At 40.8% G+C, this 21,636-nt stretch overlaps 1 protein-coding gene across 1 annotated transcript in view; it reads right to left on the bottom strand.

Annotated features, from left to right (window-relative positions):
* Window positions 1–231: 231 nt before the first annotated feature.
* CCDC192 (coiled-coil domain containing 192) overlaps window positions 232–21,636 on the bottom strand; it is a 182,770-nt gene continuing 161,365 nt past the window's right edge. Inside the window, exon 7 of the mRNA XM_033110843.1 lies at window positions 232–518. Coding sequence (XP_032966734.1) covers window positions 232–518 — 287 coding nt within the window. The remainder of the gene's footprint in view (window positions 519–21,636) is intronic.

Genomic DNA, 21,636 nt, shown 5'->3' with positions numbered 1-21,636 from the left:
ACCAGGAATGTCTGAAAACATCGAATTCTACAGCTGTGTGGATTACGTGAGTCCTGATGCCTAACATTCTGTGTTTATTTCTGAACACTTCCTTTTGTTTTGTTTCCTTCCAATATGAACATTGTAAGATATATTCAAACCCATGAGTTTTCCCGTGAGGAGACAAATTGGGTTCTAGGCTTTACCTTGACAAGACTCAGTGAACTTTTATTGTTTTTTTACTGCGACTCTTTACATATCCTCATCAGAGACCACAGGACTGATGCTATTATTAGTGAAAATGGGGGCTTCTTGTAAACATTCTTGAGAGTCCTTGACCTCTTGGAAAGGAAGGGCCCCCAGCTCAGCTTCTAGCTGCTGAATCTTTCTTTCCTTTTCCTCTAAAACTTCTTCCAGCTGAGTTATCTTCTCAGTCTTCAGGGAAACCTGGGTCGACAACTCCATAATCAAGCTAATTTTTCGATCACCTTCCTCCACAGGTGGGAGACTGCCATAGGACTCTTCCGGTGAGTTGTCTTCTAAAGCAAACAAGAAAAGGGAAGTCTGAGCAGTTTTAATTGAATTTCCCAGAACTCAAAGAGAGGGAAGATGAAAAGCTTCATTTCTCACGTTCTTAAAAGAGAACACAGATGTTGCGTCATCTGGTCAGATATACTGAGAATGGAATCTGGATCCAGTAAGGGGAAAGATTCTGGGTGCTCATGAAAAAAGAACTTGGAAGCCTCTGGAGAGGGAGGAGAATCAGTCTTTGCCAACTCTTTTTTATACACATTTAACTTTCAATTAACCATGGGAATGGGCTGTCCTTGAAGATCCAGTCTACAAACAACAGCTATCCCAGGTTTCATGTTATTCTTTTCCCTAAGAAGCTTTCACAAGAGCTATTATCAAGTAGAAATATGCTTCAATTTGAATTTTAATTCGACTGAGAAAAAAGGTCACTGCTCCTTCTGGGAGAAGTAAATGAGAATAGACTAGTTTTTTAACCCAAGTCTGCTTTAGAGTCGGCAGGGGTGTAATTTGAGGCAATCGAGGGAAGCTCTATTAGCGTGGCATCTCCTATAGAGATTCTTTTAGGCTTTTCAGTGTTTCTTAATAAAATCACAAATACTTCCTGGACATAAAAGCTTATCCTTTAACAATTTCTATCAGCTAGCTAGCCCCTGAGTAAGGAGGGAGAGTGAGGCTCCAACAAATAGATAAAAGATTTCGTTGCCGGCAGCAGAGAATCCTTGAAAACAAATCTTCCAAGACCATCAAAAAATTTAGTTGCTGAAAGCAAATCCCATTCTACTAGACTTTGCAGTACCATCCTCCTTACCGCTCTCATTCTGAAAGTTCTACCATTAAAATCACTTCTCTGAGTTACATAAAAGGCAGTCTTCAGCTACAAGAAGTAAGGGACATCACAGCTTGGGTACAACTGTAGGAACAATTGAGCCAGTGGCATATGGATGAATCTAACACACTGTCTTGACAGTTGATTGCTATAATGGAAGGTTCAGCATTTATTCAATCCCCAGTGGTAACAAACCCCACAGCTGCACCCAAGTGAAACTTAACTATTAGTCCAGGATACAAAAGCCTGTAACTGTTGTGTACCTGCACACCTGCTAGGGATGGAAAAGCTTTGCTCTGCTAGTCCATGCAAGCATGTAATCACTCATTTCTCAGTAAATAAGACTAATGTGCAGTCATCACTCTACTGAGGGATCACAGGGTGAAAGCTTGTGCACCAAGCTGCACAGCGGGCGGGATGCTATTGGCCTCACAGAAATGATGAAGGGAGGGGTCAAACTCTTCTCTGCTCTTAGAAATTATTATTAGCAATATGCTGCCTTTTAAGAATCCACGGAAAAATGTTTATTCTGAACATTTCAACTTCTAACAATATTTGAGGAGATGGCGGTGTGGGGACAGAGCCAGGAGTGCAGTTTCCAGGCTCTCGGCCTCACGTGGAAAGGTGCTGGCTCAGGTAGTAAATGGCCATCAACTGTGATTGGATGGCCATCAGCTGTGGCTAGTTGGCCGGCCGTCAGCTGTAACCTGTGAGCCATTGGCCACTAATATAACTGCCATGGCTAGGCTAGCAAAAAATGGGGGCTAGCAAGAAGGTGGTGGCTGAGCTAGCAAGCGCGGATTGCAGTTGGCAAGTGAGGTTGGTTGGCAGAGAAAAGGGGATGGCAGGTTGCAGATCGTGTGGCTCCTGCTTCCTGTGTCTCCAACCCAGCCGCCAGCGAGGATATAGTGGCATGACTCCCCTACCTATGGCTCCGTGGGTGTTCCTTTTTGACCTCACCACGTCCTGCGTTCTTATGTGGGGAGCGGGACCAGAGACCCCGCATGACAGTGGTTTGAGTACTTTTTTAAAAAAAGCAATGAAAAAAAACATCTCAGATCTTAAAGGGGCATTTAGTTTGTTGCCTCTCTAAGAATCCCGTGTTTTCAGGCCCTGGGTGGGGAGTCCATATGGTGGTAGGCCTTCCTCATCTGAGGTTCTTTTTATCTGGCTAGGGCTGTGCTATCCACTCTGGTAGACACTAGTCACATGTGACCATGAAGTAACTGAATGTGGCTGGTCTGAATTGAGATGAGCTGTAAGTATAAAATACGTATTTGTTTTGGGAGACTTAGTTTGAAAAAAAACGTGTAATATCTCATTAAATATAAAACCATTGATTGTGCATTAAAATATTTGGGATATATTGTGTCAAGATACATTAAAAAATTAATTTCACTCATCTGTTTTTACTTTTTAAAAAATATGGCTACTAGAAAATTTAAAAATATTACTGTGGCTTGCATTTGTGCCTCTCATTATTTTTCTGCTGAATAGTGCTGGGCTGATTTCCTTTTGGATGAGTGCTCTCTGAAACCAAGGTGGATGTATTCTTTTTACATGCCTCTAATTCACGTATAGCGTTGTTGTTTGGGAGGGAGGATCACTGATCCTCAGCCATTAGCACATAGGTCAACTTTCTGTTGCCACAGTAGGTGGACCCATGGAAATCTGGGATTGAAAGAATGGGTTCTTATGGGTTAAAATGAGTTCCAACAGGAGGGGAAAGAAAAGATGGGAAGTGACAGGAAGAGGCAATGAGAAGATGCTGAGGAAAGGAGTGGCGTGCAGGACCGGAAGCCGGGGCCTCCGTGAGGCTCAGGGATGGAGGGGTGTCCTGGGGCTCCTGTCTTGGTGTGAGCTTGTCTGTCACCTTCTCCTCTCTCTTGAGTTCTCCTTCTGTCCTCTTTCCTCAGTTGTCCCCTTCCTTTCTACCAATTTGCACAATGAAGAAAGGAGTTTAGTGCCATTCCAGAAGGCAAACTGGTCAAAAGGTGTTTTTTTTTCTTTTTTTTTTTTAAATAATGCAATATAAGTAGAATACTTTGTTTATCCAATTCTCATGATAAAGGGACAAAAATGCAGCAGGGTGGCATTACATAGGCAAATATAGACACGGGATCTCTATCTTCTGTCTCTGCTGTCTCAGAAAAGAACAGTAGTAGAAAAAGAGAGTCGGAGTGTCTTGATCTTCTCAGGCTGCCATAACAAAATACTGTAGACTGAGTGGCTTAAACAACAGAAATTAATTTTGCCACAGTTCTGGAGGCTGCAAGTACAACATCAAGGTGCCAGCATGGTCCAGTTCTGGTAAGAATTCTCTTCCTGGTTTGCAGACAGCTACCTTTTTGTTGTGTTCTCATATGGCAGAGAGAGAGAGGGAGAGAGAGAGAGACCACAAGCTCTCTGATGTTTCTCCTTATCAGGGCATAAATCTCCTGAAGAGGGCCCCATTCTCATGACCTCATTTAAACGTAATTAATTCCCAAAGGCACTCTCTGCAAATATTACTACATTGGGGGTAAAGGATTCAACATACGATGGGCGTTGGGGGGTGGCACAATTCCGTCCATAGCACAGGGAGAACACAATTGGAAAAGGAATAGAGAAGGAAGATGAAACGGAAAAAGGAGAGATGGCACAAGGCCTTTGATTCCTACTGTATTGTTTTCATAAATGAAAATGCTGATAAGGAGATAAGCTAAGGAATATATACACCAAAAAGAAATTTCTCATACAAGAATGTTTTACTATTGAATGACCTCTTTACACATAAAACAAAAATGTTTTTGTTCCATTTCTAAACACGTTACAAATATCGAAAGTGTTTTAAATTCTTCAACAAAGCAGGGGATTCTGGCAGCCTCACATGCGATGTATAGTGGAAATAGCCCAAGGCCATAGTTTTCCAGACTCTACCACTAACCTTAGCATGACCTGTCCTGAACTGCTCTTTCCTAGTTCAGTCTCCGTCATCTGGAAGGAATGTATGTCCCTAAGGTCCCAACAGCTCTACTTGTCCCCAAAGCTCAGACACCTGCGGTCTTTCCTAGGCATTCACTAGCAGCTCAGATGGTCTTGCCAAGGATGTGGCTGCCTAAGACTTGATGTTTTGTCATCTGAACAGATAATCTTAGGCTTAACCTCATAGCCAGAGGCTCAAGGAGAACCAGAGACAAGAGAGCCGCTTTTTATCTGTCTAGGGGCAAATCAAGATAGCCACAGGCAAGATAGGAACTCCTTAAAATTGCTACTGTTGTGGAAGTTTCCATAAGCACATACCATTTTTCATGATTTCCGCTTTCTGCTACCACTTAAAATAGGTGAGTGCAGGTAAGAATGGGGACTGAGAGGCATGACAAGGAGGAGACAGGAGAAGGGCTGATGGTAGTTGGGTACAGATGTCTACAAAGCTTTAGAAAGAGGACAGATAAGCAGGGCCTTCTGCCTGCAGCCGGACCAGGCTATGCCCACTTTTCTGTGTCAACCTTGAAAGATGAAAGGCCCAGAAGATACTGTGACATTTACCTCTGGCCATTTCCAGCTTCTCATTCTTCATACCCTGAGTCCCTTCATGCTTTTAGCAGAGGGCCACATGTGAGTTATGTCAAAAATGACTAAATAGTTCACAGCAGAAGTAATTCTAGTTTAAGTAGTGGCTTAGAAACTTAGAGTTGGACACTGCATTTTAGGAGTGATATGGTTTCACCTGTACAGGAATTATTTCTGCAGTGTCCCTCACTGATGATTTTCAAAGTGAGTGACTCTCAGACATTGGTGTCCCTCACGCTCTTGATAGGTCAGCTGCCAATCGTAATCAATGAGTAAAATTGGCGTTTTGCCATCACGCAGCTATCGTCATAGAGCTATCAGACAGGTTTGGTAGGTTGTGACAGTCAGACTGAGAGGACAGCAGGCTACAATTTGCTACTGATCATCAGGAGAGGAGATGTGGTATAATAAATACCGGGTTAAAAGACCTACAACTCATGGAAACCTTGCCCGGTGAATCCAGGAAGTTTGTGGGTTTGTGGAAACAGTGATACAGTGCTGAAGGGTATCCAACCGCTGAATGGTTGGAAAGCTTTTCTTTTCTCTTTTCAGATTTTCTAAATCTTTCTAAAAAGGGTGTTCCCTTTTGATCCCTTCACGTATGCCACCACCCAAAATTGTTCACCGAACACAGAAATGCCAAGAACCTCTGATCTGGTTTCTGATTTAAATACCTCTGACAATGGGATGTACGCTTGTTCCTGGTGGGGTCTCGGGTATCCTTCATGGTCATCTTTTCATTCATTCATTCACTCATTCATTCATTCATTCATTCACTCAGTGATTAGTTATTGAGACATTGTGACACACAGGATGGAATCACATGCTCCTATAGTCACATCTCCACAGTTGGGCGGGGAAGAAGCAACACTGACTTAGATCCTAAAGAACAGTCAGGATTTAGCCTAAACAAACACCTCTGCTGGGCACTCACTTGTGAATCCTTCCTTTTCCCTCTGCTTTTCAAGCTAATGACCAAGGTTGCCAACTATTTACTCAAGAAGAAAGACTGTGACCGGTGAGATGATTAAATACCTCATTCCACCAGAGCCACCCAGGATTAGTGTTTGGCCGAAAAGACTATGTCAGTTTCCTCCTCTGTACAAAAGCACATCACTCTGACTCACCTTCATGCTGGTTTTGAAAGCTGTGTATATTTCCCAGTAACCGCAGGGAGCCCAGTTTCATCTGTTGCCATACTTGGACTTGAAAACTGGCACATCCTTGTAAATACATCCCTCTCACTACTTTCATTAAAAAAAAAAAAATGACGACAAAACCTTCCTAGTTGTCTAATCTTCTCTAGACTTTTACAATGAACATTTGAGAACAGTGATTCTCTGGAATAAACGATTCACTTATTTTTTGCATTTTTGTAGCACAAATATCTTACCTCTTACAAATCAGCTTAGTCTTCCTTCCTTCCAGCCTCCCCCTTCAATGTTTTTATTTGTACAGAGACCAGCCTCTCTAGTGCCAGTGACCGAGTTTGAAGAGTTTTCCATTTCTTTCCAATAATGCTGGGAACACTTAGAATATATCTAAAGTTGGCATGTATTTGTTGATTTGGAAAAACTAAGCAGCATTGTAAGAACAGATTTAACTGGCAAATGAGTTCGGTCAGTTAAAAGAATTAAAAGATAGTGTGATATTTGCTAGGAATTTTCTATATGTATCACAAAATTTTCCATTTCATCGTGATGACCATTCCTATAACAGGATTACATTTTAGAGGAAGAATATGAGGTGCAATGGCAGACTGGAGCAAATGCATATTTTCACCTAGCAATAATCAAACAGCCCCGTACCTAAGAGTTTAAAAATACCTGTTTTAATAGTGCTTTAGAGGGAACAAGATTCGTAGTTGCAACCATGATAGAAAGGCTGCAACTCTAATGACGTGGGGGAAGAAAGTACCCTGAAGAGCAATGAGATCAGAGCCTTTAGGACGCTTGGGGGCGAGGAGGGAACCACGTAGGGAAAACAAGAAGCGAGAGAGATGGTGTAGGAAGCAGGTGTTGTTTGGGCCTCAGGCAGACGCTGTGTTCTCAGCACTCCCCTGAGCTAGTGTGAGAGGTCTGGCTGACATGAATGCTGTGACGACTTGTTTAGTGTTTGGAGACCAGGCAGGATGAGACTCACCCATCTCTAACAGCTAGCATCGCTCCTGTGATGGTGGGATGCTCTCACTGTAAGACGTGTGGGAGCTCAGCAGGCCGAGGGGAATACAGACTCCTAGCCTCCTTCCTGAGCTCACGTTGAGGCAGGAGTGCCCCGTAATGCCCCCCCCCCCCCCCCCCCCGTCCCAGCTTGCCATTTATTGAAATGGTTAATTCTCTTGCCTAGCACGTGTAGCTGAAGCATTGCAGTAGTTTCTTATCTGGCTACACTGCTTCTGCTGCTGTGCTCTCCGTCTGCTTTCAACTCTGCACAGAGAGGTCCCGTTAAAATATAAGTTGGGTCGTGACACTCTTTTGTCCAAAAGCCTCCTATGATTTTTCAGCTCAGTCAGACTAGAAACCCAAGTGCTTACACTGCATGGTCCTGTGTGATGGGGCCCCCCTTACCTCCCTGACACACCTCCTAGTCGTCCTCTCCTCATTCATTCTGCCGCATTCGCACTGTCCTCATTCCTAACAGACCAGGCCTGCTCGCACCCCAGGGTTTTTGCACCTCCTCTTGCCTTTGCTGGGATGATTGTACCCCTGATGTATATATGGCTGGCTCTCTCATTTCCGTCAGGTTTTTGCACAATCACCTTCACACAGTGAAGCCTTCCCTGCCATCTTGCCTACAATTTCAACCTGATCCCCATTGCTAAACACATCCAATCCGGTTCCTGTTCTGGTTTTTTTTTTTTTTTTTGCCTTAATGCCTTTTTTTTTTTTTTAACATTTTTAAAAATTAGTTTTGGGTGCACAAAACAATGTAGTAGTTAGACATTTATTATTTATCTGTTTTGACTGACACACTATATCTGACTACTCTATATTTTTATCTTGTTGGTAGTCTCTCGCCCCACATTTGAATGAAAGCTCCGTGAGGACAGCGCTTTTTGATTATTTTGTTCACTACTGTATCCTCTGTGCCTAAAGCAGTGCTCGGCACATTTGTTAAGTGAGTGAATGAATGAGAGTTAAGTACATATGTGACACAATTCACCGTAGCGCGGCCGGTCCAGAGGTTTCAATGGGTGTAGCATTAGAATGTTCCCAGATTTCTTCCTCAGGCACAGACATATATTTTTTTCCACACACAGTTTTTCATTACTGTATGTTTTAAAAAGATAATAAAGTGTTGTAATTGTACACATTGCACTTAACAACTCTGAGTTTGTTTTTTTAATAGGAAAATGGAAAAGTTAGAATAGATCTCTTCCAGGTCTGTGCCTTACGAGTACATTCCATGAATGATAAAAATGCTTCACTAAGCTGGCACCTGGAAGCTTCACTGCTGAGATTCTGCTTGAAGGAATCTAATAGGAGGATGTCTGGAGTCTATATTTTTACAAAGCTCTCCAGGTAATTCAGATGATCATCCAGGTTTTTGCAAGTGAATTTCTGCTGTCCTACAATAGGCACGGAGAACTAAGCTTTGGGCTAAATCCTAAAAGGTAGGCCAGAAATCTCCCAGGCAAGCCTCTTCTTGACAAGGCTGCAGTACCCACAGCGGGAGAAGAGAGAGCATGTCTAATACCCTCTGTGCCGCTCCCTTGTTACCTGACATGGCTCTGCCTGTAAATGTTACTCTCACCGAATGCATTGATGGTCCACATGACAACCAATCCTCCTCTAATTAGCTTAAAGCTCAGCATCATCTTGCCAGTTCTAACTTGGCTAAATTATCTCCAGAATATCTGGAGAAAAATGAGCAACATTTGGGGTTTAGTTTAGTTTTTGCTTCTGTTTCTGTTTCGCAGTGGATAGATGGACCCCTTTCCTCACAAGTGTTCTGGAGAAGAGTCTTTCTTTCCTTCCCCATGAGGAGTGGGTGGGGAAAGGAGTGAATGAGGGGATGGGAGAGATTACTCCTTGGGGTGAAGCCCAGTGACTCTCCAGCTTCCATAGGAGTGTAACTGCTATCCCCGCCACGCAGGAAGAGAGGGAATCCCCTTCTGCTGATCTGAATCCAGGGTTTTCTTCTTGGAGCTTGCTGGAGTTAGCTAATATATCCACAGAGACGCATAAAAACATTACTACAGGAAGATGTGTGGAACCTTGGCAGTAGCTCGGGTGATCAGGAGGGTTGTCTTTGTGGACAACCAAGAAGTGAGGACATCATAAAGATGAATATAGACAGGTACGTGGTGGGAAGTGGGGGCCACGGCCTGGTGGGGAGAGTGCAGTGCTGTTTCCCACCTTGTGTCTAGACCACTAGGGCAAAGTGTGTTACTAGGGTGAAGGTAGGACAGCATTGGTTAACTTAGTCCATAGCTCCCTTTCTGGGGCAGGGTTCCTTCCCACCCACTTCAGGGTCTCAGATCAGCTCAGATTGTTCTAAAGGAGTTTTTGACGAGGTTGAGAAATAGCACAGACACTGTCAGCATAACGATGCACCTGAGTTATGCCAAGAGGATATCAGTCTAAGCAGAAGGAAAGTTTTTTTGTAAGCTCTCCTACCTCTTCCTATTAGCAGGACCTGAAGTCCCCTCCAATAAGTCTGGCTCCTTTGACGAGAATGACAGATGAACCCAAGGACTGACTGCCTGGCCAGAAGCCAAAAGGTAGAAATGGATCCTGGTAGGAGAACAGGAAATTCAAGAGAGAGAGACCTAGGAGATTTTGAGAAAGGAACAAAAAGAAGAGATACTAGATAAGAGTTGTGTCTTTGCTTATCTGAAGTGGAATCGGCATGGACACAAAGTCACTTGGAGGAATAAAAGAAGAGATTATTTTGCATCATTTCGATTGGATGTTGCACTAGACAGTCTAACAGATTACCCCCTGCTTTTCTTCTGATGCACAGGGGTTATATGAGACAGAAGTCTTTATAAAATGAGTTATGCCAATTTAGTTTATTTGTATTAATTTCAAAAGATGTTACAGTTTCTGGTGTTATATGGCATGGAGAAATAAAATGATGCTGTATTAGTAATAGTATTGACAGGGTTATTTTTTGATAATGACAATGAAAATTAGTTGTTTTTTTATGTCTCTGTGTGTGTGTGTGTGTGTGTGCACGCGCGCGCATGCTGAAAGATGGGATAAAGGATTCATCATTTTTGTTGATCAGGATTCACTTGTTTAAACTCTGCAAAGGACTGCGGTTTGTGAAGAGGGGGTATGAGTCATTTTGATTTTGCTGACTTGGCACGGCTATTAAATGTCCCTGACAATAGGAGACTCATTTTTATGTGCAAAATTGAGAGTGACACGGACAAATGTACCTCATAGCACCCTGTTCCTTCTCTTCCTTAAATCTTGCCTTGTCCCTCATTTTCTTCCTTTTGATTAGTCCCAGGATCACAGTGATAGCACCACTGAATTTTACCAGCCCCCTAAGAACAGTGCTAGAGCTACACTCGGGACTCCTTGGCTGGAGTTAAGGAGTCTGTGCATGAGACGTAATAAATTGGGGCCAGCCCAGTGGCTCCGTTGGTTGGAGCACGGGCTCTCAACCACAAGGTTGCCAGTTTGACTCCTTCAGGGGATTGTGGGCTGCGCCCCCTGCAACTAGCAATGGCAACTGGACCTGGAGCTGAGCTGCACCCTCCACAACTAAGACTGAAAGGACAACAACTTGACTTGGAAAATGTCCTGGAAGTACACACTGTTCCCCAATAAAGTCCTGTTCCCCTTCCCCAATAAAATCTTAAAAAAAAAAAAAAGATGTAATAAATTGCAAAAAGTACTATAGTGACGAAGATGTTCTGAATCCTTCACCAAACTTTAGTCGGACTCCTCTGAACCCTTTTCTTGACTAATTCTCAAGAGCCCAGTTGTAGCAAGAATCGTGCCAAGTCAGTTTGGAGAGAATTCCCCCATCCTTGGTGTCTAATCACTCTCAATAGCTGATCCAATTTCTCACCCTCCACCATCCCCTCACGTGACATCTGATCACCCTGGCCTGCCTGCCTTCTCCCCTTCATCGTTTTCTATCCACCCATCTCGCCACTCTGATCCTTGGCTATAAATCCCCACTTTTCCTTGTTATAGTCGGAGTTGAGCCAACTTCTCTTTCCTATTGTGATAGTCTTGACACCTGTCACAATAATCCTGAATAAATTCTTCCTTGCTGTATGAACAAATGTCAGAACAATATTTTCTTTAAAAATAGCACTTGAAGGACCACACAGAATTTGTTTGGGTTGTTCATTTACTTTGCCCTGAAACACTAAAAATGATGAGATCAACTTCTGCTAGGCCTGACCAAGTGGGATCTTCACGTCACCCGGAACAAACTCTCCAAATGTTGAACAGTCTGTCATTTGAGAATGACATTGCTGAAATTCACTGTTGAGATTTTTACTTATGTGAAATATCAAGTGGTGGAAACTCCTAAGGCTCCATCCATAATTCTCAGCAAGCTTGTCAGAGTACTTGAGAGATAGAGAGGTATGGTAGACAGAATAATGTCCACAAAGATATCCAGAATAATGGCCCTCCAAAGATGTCCCCAAAACCTGTGAGTATGTCACCTTATAAGACAAAAAGGGGCTTTGCATATGAGATCAAGTTAAGGATTTTGAGATGGGAAGATTATCCTAGATTATCTGGGAGGGCCAAATGTAATCACAAGGGTCCTTTATAAAAAGGAGGTGGTGTGTCAGAGTCAGAGAGAAATTTCTAAAGAGGCTGCACTGCTGGCTTTGAAGACAGAGAAAGGGGCCACAAGCCAAAGAATGCAAGTGGCAGAAGCTGAAAAAGGCAAAGAAACGGATCCTCCTCTACGTCTGCCATAAGGAACACAGACTTGATTTTAGCCCGGGACACCTATTTTGGACTTCTGACCTCCAGCACTATAAGATAATCAATTTGTGTTGTTTTTAAGCAACTTAACTTGTGGTAGTTTATTACAACAGTAATAGGAAACAATTACAGAGGGGAAAACTAATATCTGAGTAATGAGAAAAAACTATCCATTATGGGAGGCCCAGAAAGCTCATTTGGGTGCAGTGTCACCAATGGACTTGGATTTCAACTAAGGGCAACTGCGGTTTTCCAAATATCCAGAGAAGTCTGGATTCCAGAACTTCCTGCATCCTCTGGAATCTTATCCCATTATTATTCCCTCCTCCTTATAAATGTTAACATTTCTACTGGCTCCAAGCTAAGGAACGTACTCAATTAAAACCATCTTAAAAAGGAAATCAAACCCTTTCAGTACCTAATACCTCTTCAGCTATTGCTCGTTCACTGTTCTACCCTTTGCGGTCAGATCTCTTGGAAGAGTTATCTATACTCTGACTCCCTTTCCTTGTATTTTTCTCATGTTAACCCATGGCGCTCTACCTTTTGTTTTCAATTACATCGCTAAACTTGGCAACACTGAGGTTACAAAATCCCGTGGACTTGCTTCAGTGTTCATCTTAAATGACCTCTGAACATTTACCACTGTTGACACCCCCACCTTAAAAGACCCTTTCTTTGACTTCTGTAATGTGACACTTTTTTCCTCCAAACTTTCCGACTTCTTTTTGGTCTCATTTTGTGGGCTCCTCCTCAGAGCAATTACTGCATGGAGACCCTTACATTCCTGGTCTTAAACTTTCTTCTTTCTCGTCATTGGTAATTTTCATTAGCTCCTGTAGCCTTGGTTTCAATCTATCTGTGTGAATGATGCCCATATTTACAACTCTGGGTTAGATCTGAGCTCTGGACCCTGCCACCCTCCATTGATATATCTTGTAAATATCTCAGATACAATATGTACAAAACTGAACTCATTATCTAACCTCCGAAGTTGATCTTCTTCCACTGTTTATCAGTAAAATGGTGTCACCATGCACCTACTTGCTAAGGTCAGACACCTGAGAGTTACTTTAGATTTCTCCTTCTATGCTCTTCCATCCATCATATCACAAAGTTCTGCTGATTTAAACCCTTAACTTTGTCTAATTGCCGCCAACCCATTAGGTCAGGCAATATGCACTTGCAACATCCTTCACTTCTGTGCCCTTGTAATTCTTATTCAAAAATTATGTTCTTAATCTCTATGGGGTACTATTTTATTAAGGACTTTTCCAAACTCCATTATTTCCTCCTCAGCTTTAGTCATGTTATGAAAATGTAATAGGTGGCCAAGAGGAACTAACAAGCTGGAACCCCTTGTCAAATGATACAAATGGGCTTTATAGTGGCACACCTGAGCACTGGACATGTGTTGTTGGAATCTACAGGGTTCAATTCAGAAGAGACCAAGAGAAAAGGGGGTTGTAGAGAAGGAGCCATAAAAGTGGTTTAAGTGCATGAGATGCAATAGCAGAGCTGAACTAGGTAGGAAAACATCAAAGTGGGGGAGCCCTTGCACACTTGGCAGAAATAACACAAAAATGACCCCTGCTTATCAATCTTACCTCCCATACAAGTAATCATATGTAACTTGGTTTTTATTCACTCTTTCATTTTTATTTTGGGCAACTTCCTGTTAGTTTAAATTTTAAAGTAATGTGACAACAGTAAAAAACTGACCTGGGATGGGTGAGGGCCAGGGATGTCTGTGCTACGTTGTTAAATTGGCAGCATAAAAATGCCCTGTTTTTGAGGACAGCCAGTGGAACACAGTTCTTTCAATTCTTCCTCCCAGAGGAATGCCATTCCAATTTTATCAGCTTGATTATATTTTTTTGAAATTTCAAGATGTAATTTCATCTTGAAATTACAAAAGATAATTCAAAAGTGATAGAGAAATTCCCCAAGAGGGAACTCAAACAAGCTTTTCTTTATTTAGGAAATCTGATATTTGGTACAAATGTTAATTTTCATAGATGTTTTCCCATTCGTTACCTACTTTATCACATGAATTATATGCTTTGAAAATATTATCAAAGCTAATGGTAAAGGAGTTATTTTTAGATTGGACTTAAATCCAATGCACTTTAGAGAAGCACAAAATATTATCTAGGAGACTAGTGAAACAGTCAACAAAATGCTTCTATTCTGATACTGGGAAGTTATATATATTTTGAATGTATTCTATAAAAATATTAGAAACATGATATTTATAATTTTTGGAGGTGTAAAAGAACTTCCCTAACTATGATTTTCCTTTTTCCATAGCCCTTCCTTCATAAGTATAAGACAAGAGGAAAAGAGAGGGCAAAAGGGAAGTGATGAAAGAATTGAACATTGACAGAGCACCTACTTTATGTCATTTTACTAAGAATTTGTGTAGCAATCACACCAAAGCAGAGTAAATGCCCCCCCCCCCGCCCCCCTCCCCGTGCCCTATCCCACCCCACTGTCAGGTATTCGCGTAAGCTTTGCCCCATGGGCATATCCTCTTGATCTGGGGCTACAACATATCCATGAGGGTCATAGTCTAAGCATTTTTATTTTTATTTTATTTATTTATTTTTTTATTTTTTTGTCTAAGCATTTTTCAATTGTTTAAGGAATGTCCCTAACTTTAAAAGAATACAACATCAGGCTAGGCATCTCATTCTTTTTTGTTTCCATCTATTATTAATTTCAGGTCTGGAAAATGCTAAGGTAAAAGGAATCTTAGAAATTGGCAGCGGGGTTACAGTTAAGACTTGTGGGCATTTGTCCTGGCTGCCTTCCAAGATGATCCTCCCAGTGTCTTTGCTGCTCACCACCTGGATAAACAAAGGCTTAGGGACACATTGATTCTCAGCAGGCCAAGTTCTCATTTTGTCTCGAGTTGAAGATATACAAATTATTTAAATTTGATCGGCATTGCCTATTAATGGGTCACTTCTAGTCTTTCAATCAGCGACGTTACACCTTAAAATGAGAAAGTGTGCCTAAAACTATAAAAGTATCTGTATTTTGAAGACTCAGATTGGGGTTAATCAATCAGGTAAGGCGATTTTTACTTGGACAATCCATATCGTCTTTGCCTGTGTCAGGGTGATTTCAACTGCAACTAATAGGACATATGACTATCAGCAAATTATACAAGGGGGAGTTTATTATTGCACATAAGGTAAAGTCTGGGGAATTCCAGGCTTAGCTCATTCTGTGGCTCAAGGAAGCCAGGTTGGCTTTTTTTTAGAGTCTCTTGTTTTTCCTAATTACAAGTAGCTGTATTCTTCCCAGGACATTGTCTAAAATTTGGAAGAGAAAGGAAAGTTTTGTCTTGTCCCGCCTTTTTAAGAGTTAGGAAATCTTCCACGATGATCACAGCAGAATTAACCTTATGTTTATATATATTTTGTCCATGGTTATATCCTATTCTTAAAGCAGTCCTTGACAAGGAAATAGAATCACCATGACTGATTAAGACTAATAAACATTAACGTTTTGGAGTGCGTGGGGAGGATCCCTGAATCACATTATCTGCCTGAATTACAAATAAAGTTGGGGTTCTTCTTAGGAAGGAGGAAGAATAGTATCTTTTGTGTAGGTGACTAATAATGCCTGCCATTGTGAACAAAACTTTTTATATAAAATGCCAACTATAATAGTCTGTCATTCAGTACTATTTTTGTTGCAAAAAATCTGAAAGCCCAACTCTAACTGGCTTAAGTAATTAGGGAGAAAGAAACTTTCCTCTAACCTTAAGCTTCTTTTGGCTGGTCAAGTAGACATGAGACAGACTAGCAAGAGAAAATAACCAAATGTAATACATACTTATGTATAGAACCCCACATACATGAAAGGGTTAGAGACCCCACTTGCAGGAGAGGACAGAAAGGGAATACAGGCATATAATACTTTCTGAGCGAGGGAAGAGGTAAGGTGCTCTGGGGGCTTCAAAGAGCCATTGCAGGACACGAGATAAGCAGACGTTTAGTAAATAGAAGTTTGTCCTGCCCTACAGACAGGTCAAAAGAGGTTATCTCTGATAAACTCCTATTATGGACAAGGCCCCTAATTCAAGTTCTTCCAAGTAGTCAAGGGAGGGGGCAGCAGTTTCTCCTGAGCCTGCAGCTAAAGCTGCCTTTAGCTCAAATCATCCGCATCCCACAGAAGCACATCTTGCAGTGACTAGCTCTGAACCCCCACAGTTGTAAAGAGGATGTATTGAGATAGGGCTAATTTCAGGCAAGACTTGAACTAGTAGATCTAATTATGTAACTGAAGATCTTTTGGTCTCTCTGCTTTCTTTATGTCAGCTTCTTCCTAAGCCTGTGCACTATTCTGGTAGCCAGATGACAGCCACTGCCTTCCAGGGATAATCCTTCTTCTTTCTATCCAGTGTCACAGAACATCTCTCCCTGTCTCTACTACTGAAAAACAGGAGGCTGTTCTTTCCTATAAACTTCAATAGATATCCCTCACCTTCCATTGGCTCATGTTAGGTTATAAACTCATCTTTGAACAAATGGATGGTTATGCAATTGATGTTTGAGCTCATAACATTGTCATTCATTTAAAGCAATGCAATTTATAACCATGATTTTCTGATAGAAGTGAAAAGAAGTCAAGGAGTGAGCGAATGAATGAATAATGAATAAAGAAAGACCTCTTTCAATTATGTTTCACATTGTAGCCATTTTCCTAGCAAGAGTTCCAATAAGTTGAATAATTGTTGTCTGGAAAATAGCTTAAAATAAAGCAAATCATAAAAATCAAATTTATAGGAAAGGTCTAGTAAAAGCCACACAAGTATCAAAATTCTAGCAGAGTAAGAAGATGCAATTTATTGGTTTTGAAAAAGACTAAGAAGTTATTCATTGTGACATTTTGATATTGGGGGAAATTGAATTACTTTTTGGCCAAAGAACTCACATGGAATTCAATTAATTTAGGTTCAAATCTGGCTCTGATATTTGTTTATCATTTGAAGAGTTGTACAATCTAAATAAGTAAGAAATATTTTTAGTAGCATGTACTTTTTAGTGCGTAGTGATGTTTAATGATAGGAATGTCAACATTTCTAAAATGGTTACTGTATACATCACTAAGTAAAAAGGATATACATATTCTCAAATATACCTTTGAACTAATTAATAGTATCTAAGGGCCAGGAAATGAATTAAGATGATTCAGTATGGGAAGGAAGAGAAGGCAGCTCCCAAACGAGGCAAGGGAAGGGTTCAGGGCCTATACCCACACGGATGGCCACTATAATAATGTCCTAAAATCTTGGACAAATCAACCCCTCTGTGTGTCCGCCTCTTTATTCATCAAACACAAATATGAATCCATATAATCAATGAAAAAATTTCCTGACTCTAGAATTCTGTGATTGTATTAGGGATGTTAGACTTCTGGGCATATATTCTAAACTATTTTGGTGCTTCATATAATGTACTGTTAGTTTACATGTTGGCATTTCAGCTTTTTATGCCTAGTATAATAGACCATACTGCATTTGTATTGTGCAGTTGTGGGCACGTGACAAGTGCTTGATTCTTGTTGCGTTAAATTGAAGGCCATGATGATGATGATGAGTGTCTTCTTCAATAGATGGTGGATAGGAGTGAATAGGTTATTTAGCATTCCTCTAATGTCATTATGACCCCAAATAGAGAAACACAGCCAAAAGGATCAAAGCTGGGCAGGAAGAACTTGGTTAATACTTCTTTAGCTTTTTCAGCTTCCTGGAAATTACGAGCCTTATTGATGATAAACCACAAAGTTATAACTTTGCATATGAGTCTCCCCAACAGGGAAAATAAGAATGTTGCCAAGTAAGAATTAAAATTGAAAAAAATTCTTAAAATTAGTTTCATATTAATAACTGGTATAATGAATGCTTGAAATGCCAATAGGACAACTTAAATCCTCAAATAATCACCTCTCTGCAAGGATGGTATAGGTGTGCAGGTGTGTATCTCTGCATGTGTAAACATGTGTCTGTGTGGTCCAAGAATATCCAGAGAGGATGTAGACAATGTGACATGGAAGTAACGGGGTAAGTGGCTACTATTCAATGAGGAATTCTTTATCTGGACTTACTCGAAAGTTACACTCTCTGTCACAGTGGCCCATTCTAATCCCACAGAACAGAATAGAATGAAGTAACAGAGGAATGGAGAAACGGAGAGTGAGATCTAGTGAGGCAGCATAGCAGAGGGAAAAGCTACAGGAGTGAGAAGTCATTGGGCAATTTTGTGAGGATGCTTTTAAAAACAGGGACTCTGTCCTGTGCAGTCGCAAAGTAGAAGCTGCTATGCGACTTCAGTGAGAAAGACTTTGTGCCTTGAGGGAGAATTTTTCACAACTGAAGATACAAGAAACTGGGACAGTGCAAGACATAGGAGAGCATGGTGCATCCTGCCGCGCCATGGCAATGATACAAAATATGAACAGGCCCAGGAAGGAGTTGTTTTTTCATCCACAAATTCTTCAATGAATAGGATTGGATGTTAATACGAGAACTACATGGTTTGCTCAAGGTAAATTTAGAAAACTATATATAGTTGATTTTATCGTGTGGTTTTAGGCCTTCTCAATCCTTTCATCTTTACAAAGTTCTGAGTCAAAGAACCCTTCAGATATTGTTAGAGATACGCATGGGAATGAGGTGGAAGCACCTGACCCTAGCAATCAAGTACTTGGAGTGGTAAAACTGGATAAGCAGCATCATTTCCAAGTGCTGCTTGAATAAGGCCTGATCCTATCTGGATGTGTCACACATTCCATGTAAATTTTAAATACAACATATAAACATGACCAGGAGTCAGTAGAGACCAGTTAAAATAATACATGCAACCAAATGCCAAGTTGTTAACCTCCCCTTCAGCAGTGCTACTCTTTTATATAAAAACAAATTAACATAAAACTTTGATTTAATAAAAAATGGATTAGCATCAACTAAGAGAAAAATGTAAATAAGTAAAATAACACAAATTAGTATTTCAGAAGGGGACTCATTTATTTTGTGGGTTTTTTTGGAGATTTAGACTCATTCATTCATTCTACAAAGCTCCTATTACACACGTTTCTAAGTTAGGCCTTGGGGATGAAACAGTGACTATAAACCAGTCTCCACCCTCAAGGAAAAAATGTAATGTTCAGTTCCTCTTATGTTATTATAATAAGCTTGTTTGTGCTCATAATCTGTTAATCGGCCCAGTTTCAGGATAAAGAATTGCAGATGTTTTCTAATACAAAAGCCATTTCACGAAGAAAGCAAGCGTCTCAAGAAGTATTATAGTGTCATTAAATGTAAAACATACCCCTTAGTTTTCTATAGATGAAAGGAATGTGAGTAGAATGATATATAAAAGCTGTTTTCTTTGTGTAGAACATAAAACTATATTCTTAATATTTGGGGAAGAGAGCAATCTGTATTTAAAGTAGGAGCCCTATAGTCACTTGCTGTGTGAACTTGGCAGAGTTATTTAAACTTTCTGTACTTTAGTTTCTTTATCTATAAATAGGCCTATTAATACATCAGTACAGTACCTCATAGTATTGTAAGAGACTTACATGGGTTAATTCATACTCAATTCTTAGAATAATGCTCATACATAATAATTGCTCAAGAAATGTTATCTATATTATTGTTATTGTCTATCTACTATTTCTAAGCACACTCCCCAAATATAAGTTCCCCATCTTCCTGTAAATCAATTGATGTTTCTTTTTTTATTCTTTTCTTTTTCTTTTTCTTTTTTTTTTTTTAAAGATTTGATTGGAGAAGGGGAACAGAACTTTACTGGGGAACAGTGTGTACTTCCAGGACTTTTTCCAAGTCAAGTTGTTGTCCTTTCTACCTTAGTTGTAGAGGGCACAGCTCAGCTCCAGGTCCAGTTGCCATTGTTAGTTGCAGGGGGCGGAGCCCACCATCTCTTGCGGGAGTCGAACCGGCAACATTGTGGTTGAGAGCCCACTGGCCCATGTGGGAATGGAACTAACAGCCTTCGGAGTTAGGAGCACAGAGCTCCAACCGCCTGATCCACTGGTCTGGCCTCTGATGTTTCTTCTTAATAGAATGGTTGAGTAGAACTTTCCACTTGTATAGGTTCACAATTTCATAGCTTTATTTCCCAAGTCCTGAAAGCTCTGCAAAATGAGTTTTTCATGGCTCATCTGGTGGCAAAATCTGACCTGACCTGATCTGAATTAATTTGGCAGCAAAATCTGATCTGAACTAATGGGAAGCTATTTGTAGTATTTACACATCCCATTTAGTATAAATATTGATGTATTTGATTATGGAATATTGTCCCAGACCCTATTGGGATTACCTTTCAAATGTGAAAAATTCTGCCTTCTGAAACATTGTGCCCCCAAGTTTCATATAAGAAATTGTAGACCTATACTAGTCAAAGTAGACATTAGAGAAGAGATTTCCATCTGTGGCTGTGCAAGCAAGATTTGCTCAGCATCGATGTGAGTTTCTTCAATTATAAATATCCTGAAGCAGTCCGTTCTCCAAATGCGAAAAATGCGAAACTTGTTTCCCCGCGCGTCACATTTATTATCACTAGGTCAATCTTCCCTCCTACTTGTTCTCTCTGCTATAATTTGCAAGGAGCAGTTATTTTGGTTTTAGAACATTTATCAAGCTATCATAATTCTACCTCTCTGCTAATTATTTTAATATCTTACCCCTCCCCCCAATCTCTATCCACATTCATATCCCATAAAGCACAGGTCAAAATAATCTCAAATTGTTGAGTCGAAGTATGCATCCCCTCAACCCTGTTCTTGGTCGCTTTTCCCATTTTCCCTCATCTGGCGTAAATCAAGGAATCCAGAAGGATGAGGCTCGCAGCACATTACCTCCATTTTGCCCTCCAGCACATGAGCCACTGGCTGGAAGACCAGTCTAATCTTCAGGCAGTTCATCTCATTTTATCTCAGGAAGTTGACAGTCGGTCCCAATCTAAACTACCTACTCTTTTTAAAGATCTCGAGAGCTATCTAGGAAGAAATTCTTCTAAGGCTTCTTCCTCTCTGTCTCCAGGGACTCCAAAGTCTTATGTTTTAAAATTCTCCAAACAGACAATCCGCACATCAGGTTTAACCATAGTAACGACAGCTGGGTTTAACATTTTGGGTTTAAAAATTTCGCTTATTAGTAGAAAGCAACAGTCTGGGTGGAGCTGAACCCAAACATCTCTTTTCCAGTGTCCTCTTCATGTTGTCTTTCTCTTGTGGTCTGGGAGCCTTGTGATGTAGAACTAGTTACTGAGGTGGCCAACAGCAAAGAGGTAAACACAGGTTTATAACAGATGTTAATCCCAACAAGTGGAACATTCAAGCCCCAGTGAGGTGAAGACCTCATTGAAGGAGATATGGTAAAATGGTACCTGCATTTGAATTCTCCCTAGGCCATTTACTCATCGTTATGTGTCTTGAGGCAAAATCCTTAACTTCTGTGGGTTTATTTTCTCGGTCACTACCTTAGGCATCATAACACCTGCTTTTGCAGAATTACCCCCCTCACAGCAGAGAATTACTGAGCTGGGATCCAAATGTATATCTGTTTGACTCCAAAAACATTGATCTTGTCCTTGCATCGTGCTGTCTCTAGAGAGTTCACATGTGAAATAGAACATTCCCTCTGCCACTGAACAACCACAGCTAACTAAGAACATAGTGTGGGGGAGTTTTTGGACAGATTAAATTCTGATGATGGGACCTGGTGCCCATCAGGGTGCCATCAGAGCATGGCTGCAGGGTAAAATTTAAAAGACTTCCTTGTCCTAAGTAACAGGGTCA

Source organism: Rhinolophus ferrumequinum, chromosome 7 (assembly GCF_004115265.2).
Source record: "Rhinolophus ferrumequinum isolate MPI-CBG mRhiFer1 chromosome 7, mRhiFer1_v1.p, whole genome shotgun sequence".
NCBI lineage: Eukaryota > Metazoa > Chordata > Mammalia > Chiroptera > Rhinolophidae > Rhinolophus > Rhinolophus ferrumequinum.
This window is presented reverse-complemented; position numbering and strand designations above follow the sequence as displayed.